Source organism: Ascaphus truei, unplaced genomic scaffold (genome assembly GCF_040206685.1).
Source record: "Ascaphus truei isolate aAscTru1 unplaced genomic scaffold, aAscTru1.hap1 HAP1_SCAFFOLD_3208, whole genome shotgun sequence".
In the NCBI taxonomy this organism is placed as follows: Eukaryota; Metazoa; Chordata; class Amphibia; order Anura; family Ascaphidae; genus Ascaphus; species Ascaphus truei.
Window position 1 is genome coordinate 16,876 of NW_027456189.1, and position 6,990 is coordinate 23,865.

At 45.8% G+C, this 6,990-nt stretch overlaps 1 protein-coding gene across 1 annotated transcript; it reads left to right on the top strand.

Moving 5' to 3' along the window:
- Window positions 1-4,243: 4,243 nt before the first annotated feature.
- LOC142483328 (peroxisome proliferator-activated receptor delta-like) lies at window positions 4,244-6,307 on the top strand. Its single transcript, XM_075583429.1, has 4 exons — window positions 4,244-4,359; window positions 5,114-5,259; window positions 5,584-5,722; window positions 6,066-6,307. The coding sequence occupies exons 1-4, from the start codon at window positions 4,350-4,352 to the stop codon at window positions 6,290-6,292; spliced, it is 522 nt and encodes a 173-aa protein (XP_075439544.1). The 5' UTR covers window positions 4,244-4,349; the 3' UTR covers window positions 6,293-6,307.
- Window positions 6,308-6,990: the final 683 nt, after the last annotated feature.

Here is a 6,990-nt window from a genome sequence, read left to right on the forward strand (position 1 = left end):
GCTGTTGTCACGCAGGCGACTTTTCCCCCAATACCTTTATTAGTACAAAAAACAATAACAGTGTAAAAAAAAAAAAAAAAAAATCAAACCAACTTTATTGACATCAACTTGTAAAACACACTGAACAGGTAGGAGCTATTATCCAATTGAATACGTTATTATTACGATTAATATTATGATTGATCTTATAGTTGTATTCATATTTCTGATTTATTAATATTGCTATCCTATTATTTTGCTGCATTTGCTATCATTATAAATATTATTAATCTCAGATTGTGATAAGTAGGGTTATATTAAGCAGCATATTACTGTGAAATAATTATTCTTGTAATTTATATAATTAATTTTAATATTAATTATAATTAATACAAATTAATTACATTATTATTAAAGTCATTGTCTATGATTTTTTATATTGACAGAGTATTCATATCTTATTATTATTATATTATTTTTATCATCATGTAATTATAACATTATGTAGCCAGAACTGGTTCTTGGCTACCAGTCTGCCCTCACTGGCAGTAAGCCCTGGTAAGAGCAGGCCTGCCATTACTTATCATGGGTTTTCTCCCACCAGGCAGTGCCCTTGAGTGACAGGGGAGGAGGTATAACCAGGCCTGGGTTCATCCAATCCTGAGTCAGACGTGGTGTCCTCCTCCTGGCTGTACATAAGGGGATTGCTGCCCAAATGTAGTCAGTGCCTCTCCCCACTTGAGAGAGGCAGGTCATACACAGGTTGCCTGAATACTGGCCTTCCCTGTTCCTCTTCCCCTTGGGGGAGAGTGAGTGTGCACCTTTCCCCTGATCCTGATAGAGTATCAGGGAAGAGCAAGGACTGCTGTGGGGGGCCTTGACACGTAGTGCAGGTCCAGGGACCATCCTACAGCTGGATACAACAAGCTGAACAGAATAAACCGTTACAGTTAATATACCTCCTGCCTGGTGTGTGATCTTTCTGGGAAAGGAGAGGGGATTGTGTTCTACTGTAGAAGATCACCTCCATACATATGGAGGCGCTGTACCACTAGAGATCTATGTCGGGTATGTACCCCAGAAGTTTGTCCTGTGTCCCCACAAACATCGGCGGACGACTCAGCCCTCAAGTGGCTCACAGTCTTATACGCTTTGGCCAAAGGGTTAACTAAATGACTCTTTTTCAAGAGATATATAGGTATTTCACTGTGTATTTTTGTCACATTTGATGTTGCTCTGGACTTCTTTGTTTCCTGTGGATACAGTGAAGCTGCTGAAGTTTCAAATAAAGACGGAGACCCCAGTATCCCTGATGGGACGGAGTCGTCCAAAACAAAAAGGCGGAAAAAGAAAAGTGGTTCTTCAAACTGAGACGCCACAGGAGTCAATCAGTATGTATAAAAACTCCACCCAGCTTGAACCACCCGTGAATAGGGCTACAGAATCCGATGCAGGTGGTCACCCTAAACTCAGGGAAGAAAGGATCGCCCAACGCAGGGGAAAATACGTGACCAAGCGGTCAGAAGAAAGTCTGTGCTTGTGTAAAGTCCTCCTCGAGCGACTGAAGAGTGCTGAGCTCAAGCACCTTCTCGAGGAGACATTACTGACCTGGAGAAAAGGCTCAAAATCCAGTGGGAATGAGGGTTCTCGTTCTTCATCCACTCTCTATCCACCTTAAGACACATCTGCTTAAAGAAGCATATGAATAGCACTGGATAATCATGGACACGATACATAAAGCTTGGCCCCTTGCAGACGCACTTACTAGAATTCCCTCCTACTGTCTCTGTAAGTTCTCCCTACCTACCAATTAGATTGTAAGCTCCTCGGAGCAGGGACTCCTTCCTTAATGTTACTTTTACAGTATGTCTGAAGCACTTATTCCCATGATCTGTTATTTATATTATTTGTTATTTATATGATATGTATTACTACTGTGAAGCGCTATGTACATTTATGGCGCTATATAAATAAAGACATACAATTCAATTTGAGCCGCATAGATATATCTAGTGAGAATAGAAGGATGGGCTTTGGCCGTGGTAAGCCCGAGCTTCCCACAAACAGGGGAGGTATGTAACAGGGACTTATCACTGTTTGAGAGAAACTGCCTGTAAATCCAGCAGTGTGCTGGTTAATTGTACACAGGCAATCAACCAGACTCCATCTGGCTGATTAGGACTCTTAGAAAAAGTCTGATCCGAGAAACGAGAGATTTCCTTAGCACACATTTGGGCTGACATAAGGAGAAAGAGGACTGCAGAGATTTCCTTAGCCTACAACTGGGCTGACCTATGGAAAATATGAGGTCTTGATGCCCACAAAAGGACTGTATGCTGACAGCAAGACAAAGGGACAAGACCTCTATACCTGGACACAGAGAGTGCCATAGCCCACAAGGATTCTGACCCAGGAGAACAGAAAGGCCTTCCCCTACAGCTACAACAACAGAAACAGATAAGAGACTTTCCTGTTGGACTGGTGTGTGTGTTTGTGTGTTTGTGTGTGTGTTTGTAGGGTGGTAACCAGCTTAGCTACCCACCCAGTTAGAAAGGGCCTTTATTTTGTTTGTTTTTGTATGTTTTTCCTTGTTAAAGGAACAGTCGCAATAAAACCAAGATTTAATTTCACCCTAATCGGTCTCCATTATATGTACCTCTGCACACATATCTTACAGCCCTCCTTCGGAGGGGTCATTTGTTTGGAAGCTTTGTGTGTGTCCCGCTACAACGAGCCATCAGGAGCAATAACTGCTCTGCACATGCAGATGTAGCAGCTGTGTGTGTCTGTTTGTATATGTGCAAAGCAGTGTATATGTGAATATCTCTGTTTATAAAGGCAGAGAAAGATGGATTTGTGTGTATGTGTTCAGAGCAATGTGTATCTGTGTGTATATATGCAGAGCAGGGAATAGCTGTGTGTACACGTGCAGAGCATGGTATAGCTGTGTGTACATGTGCAGAGAAGGGTATAGCTGTGTGTAGACGGGTAGAGAAGGGTATAGCTGTGTTTACACGTGCAGAGCAGGGTATATGTGTGTACAAGTGCAGAGCAGGGTATAGCTGTGTGTACACGTGCAGAGCAGGGTATAGCTGTGTGTACATGTGCAGAGAAGGGTATAGCTGTGTGTGTATGGGTAGAGAAGGGTATAGCTGTGTGTACATGTGCAGAGCAGGGTACAGCTGTGTGTACATGGGCAGAGCAGGTTATAGTTTTGTGTACACGTGCAGACCAGGGTATAACCGTATGTACATGAGCAGAGCAGGTTACAGCTGTGTGTACACGTGCAGAGCAGGGTATAGCTGTATGTACACGTGCAGAGCAAGATATATCTGTGTGTACACGTGCAGAGCAGGGTATAGCTGTGTGGATATGTCCAGAACACTGTGTATCTGTTTCTGTGTCACAGAAGCCCTCTCTCCACCCAACCTCACCTTCTAACTACCACCCAATATTGCTTTACCCATTTGCTTCCAAATTACCAGCCTCCAAGACTTCCCCTGGGCTGCTCCTCAACTGTGGAGCGCCTTACCCCGGCACCATCAGACTCTCCCCCACCATTACCACTTTCAGAAGTTCCCTCAAAGTTCACATATTTTAAGAGGCCTACCCAGCACCTTCCTGATAAACCTACAGTTAATACAAGAGTGTGCAACTCCAGTCCTCAAGGGCCAGCAACAGGTGAGGTCTTCGACTGAGCCACTGATTGAGCCACCTGTGCTGAAGCAGGGATATCCTGACAACCTGACCTGTTGGTGGCCCTTGAGGACTGAAGTTGCCCACCCTTGAGTTAATAACATGCTGAGTGTCCTTATACCCCCACCTGTCCTTGTGTCATCCCCCATTCCTTACATTGTAAGCTTCTCAGAGCAGGGACTACGACTATGATTATGTTGTATGAGTACTTCAGTATTAGGTAATACCTTTTTTTATTAATATAATACTTAATTCATTATGTTCTATATATTTTATGTTTTATTCTTGTCTTCACCCCCCTGTATTGTACTGCACTACGGAATATGTTGGCACAATATAAATACAAAACAATAATAGGAGCAGTATGTATCTGCACAGAGCAGTGTGTACAGTATGTGGCCTGAGAAGTGTACATCTGTGTGACAGGCTGTGCAGAGGGGGAGGAGAAGCTGATAGGGGAGTATAGAGGAGGCAAAGTGTACAGGGAGGGGGAAGGCTGCAGGAATGTGGAGAGCGCACTGCCCCCCTCCCCCGCACACACTGCATTTCTGCCGCCTGCTGTGATGTCATCGGAGTCACAGGAAGCAGGGGAGCAGGAAAGGAGGATGGGGGGGGGGGGGTGGGGCTGGCTCTTTAAATCCTGAATAAAAAAAATCCCGTCACATCGCAGACAGATGAAAGACGGTAAAATACATATATATATATACTTTAACCCTTACACCGGGGACAGATTACAGGCAGTGGGCTTGTATGTGTGTGTTTATACATACGGAACGGTGTGTGTGTGTGTGTGTGTGTGTGTGTGTGTAGTGCAGTGTATATCGGTGTATATGTAAAATGTTAATGTTAAGACAAATATGTACTCACAATCACAATATATACAAACGCTCACACACCCCTCTTGCAGTTTTTTGTATGTACGAGTGTGTGTATGTATAGATATAGGTGTGTGTGCGTGTGTGTATGGAGAGAGAGAGAGAGAGAGAGAGACAAATAAAAGCATTTCGTTAGCCACAGAACGGTATCGTCTATTCATTATGTATGTGTATATATATATATATATATATATATATACATACACACACACGTCTGTCACTGAGTGATATATATTTGTGGGGTTCATTGGACAAAGATGATACATAACTGGAGACCAAAAGTAAGATGGGAGGATGAAATCAGAAAATGTGTTGGAGCAACGTGGACAAGATCATTGGGAAGGCTTCATCCAGCAGAGGATCAACAAGAGCTAAATATGATGACCCTGTATTTGTGACTGTATACACACACACACACACACACACACACACGTGTAGTGTATACAATGATTTGCCACTGGGCTATGTACTGTATATATGTGTGTGTCTTTGTGTGTGTGTATAAATATATTTGTATACACACATACGTTTGACTGAATGGTCTTCTCTCACCCCACCCCCAGGACTCCCCCCTTGCTCTCCCCTCTCGGATGAGCAGCTGTCTGGCGCCCAGGAGCCACAGGGAGCAGCGCAAGGCGTGGAGTGCAAGATCTGTGGGGACCGAGCATCGGGGTTCCACTATGGGGTACACGCATGTGAGGGGTGCAAGGTACGGGGCTGGGGGGGGAGAGAGAGAAGAGGGGATAGAGGAAGGTAGAGAGAGAAAAGTAGGGAGTGAGAGGGTATAGAGAGGTAAGAAGAGAGAATAACAAGGGAGCGTGTGGTGGAGAGGGACAGAGAGGGAATGCAAAGAAGAGGGGTTAGAGAGGGAGGAAGAATGGAAGAGAAGCATGAGAGATAGAGGGAGAAAGAAAAACACCCTTCCCCCCCCCTTGTCATGCATGTCTCCTTCACTCCTCCACTTGCTCCTGCCCCCCCCCCCCGTCCTCCACTTGCCCCCATTTCCCTCACTCCTCTTCATGCCACCCCCCAGGGGTTCTTCCGGCGCACCCTGCGGATGAGGCTGCAGTACGAACGCTGTGACCGGAACTGTAAGATCCAGAAGAAAAATCGAAATAAGTGTCAGTATTGTCGCTTTAACAAGTGCCTGAGCCTCGGCATGTCCCACAATGGTGAGGAGAAGGTCGTACTACGAGAGGGGGATGGGGAATAGCACATGGGGAGAGGGTGAGTACAACCGTGGTGAGAGAAAGGAAAGAAGTACGACAGAGGTGAGCAGGGGTGTACCATAGGAGGGTAGAGCGAGCCAAGGTGGAGAGAGGGGCTGGGAGGTGTTACCAGGGGGGGAGAGCATGGAACAATACAGGGCATAGAGGGGGGAGCACAATGTACCCGATGGAGAAGACCAGGGGAGGTATAGTATCATAATGGTCAGGGTTTGGATGGGGGAATCTCACAGTGGAGAGGTAACACATATTGGTGGTGTGTGACCCTTGGCTCCCCTCATCGTGGCAGCAATCAGGTTCGGCCGGATGCCAGAGGCGGAGAAGAAGCGGCTGGTACGGGCGCCAGCAGGCGGAGAGGTGGCCACCGACTCCCTCATGTCTGACTCAGTGGTTCTGTCCCTGCGGATCCACTCCACCTACCTGAGCACATTCACCATGACCAAGACAAGAGCGCGAGACATTCTGACCGGCAGGAGCAGCGTCTCGGTGAGACAGAGCGCGAGACTCAATGAGTGAAACTTCTCCCCAATGAGTGAGACTGCTCCCCAATGTGTGAGACTGCTAATGAGCGACACTGCCAGCCAATGAGCAAGACTGACCACCAATTAGAATTCTAGCCAATGAGTGAGACTGTCAGCAAAAGAGGGAGACTGCCAGGGAGAGAGAAGTAAGGAAAGATGGGGGTATAGAGAGGGGTAAAGAGAGAGGGAGAGAAACAAGGGAGCGTGATTGGGAAAGTGAGAAAAGTGGTGAGGAAGAGAGGGGGCAGAAGAGGCATCAGGAAATGAGAAACAGAAGGAGAGAGAAAGGCATGGAAAGAAGAGGGGAGAGAGGGAGAAAGATGGGAAGAGAGAAAGGAGGAGAGGGAGAAAGAGAAATACCATTAAGTAACACTTTCCATTAAATGACACCTCCTTCCCATTGAGTCACTCTTTCCTCACTCTCTCTTCCCATTCAGTCACACACTCTTGAGTCCAAGCTAAGGTTGCCACATTTATGTTTTTATAATATGGGACCCCGAAATCCTGTAATTAAATTGTGACGTCATAATGAGTGATGAATGATATGCAAATGCTTCGAGCTGAATGGTTTCTTCCACTTGACCGCTATATTCTTTGGTTTGTAACAACTCTGCTCTTGGCCGGGCTGGGGAAAGATGCACACTGAACTTAAAAGTAGCGGTATGAGAAAAAGTAACGCCTATATGGGTGGGT

What these genes read in the sequence shown, in the direction of transcription:
- LOC142483328 (XM_075583429.1), top strand. An exon ending in ACGCATGTGAGGGGTGCAAG is followed by an intron (nt 5,260 to 5,583) that starts GTACGGGGCTGG and finishes GCCACCCCCCAG; the next exon opens with GGGTTCTTCCGGCGCACCCT. An exon ending in CCTCGGCATGTCCCACAATG is followed by an intron (nt 5,723 to 6,065) that starts GTGAGGAGAAGG and finishes TCATCGTGGCAG; the next exon opens with CAATCAGGTTCGGCCGGATG.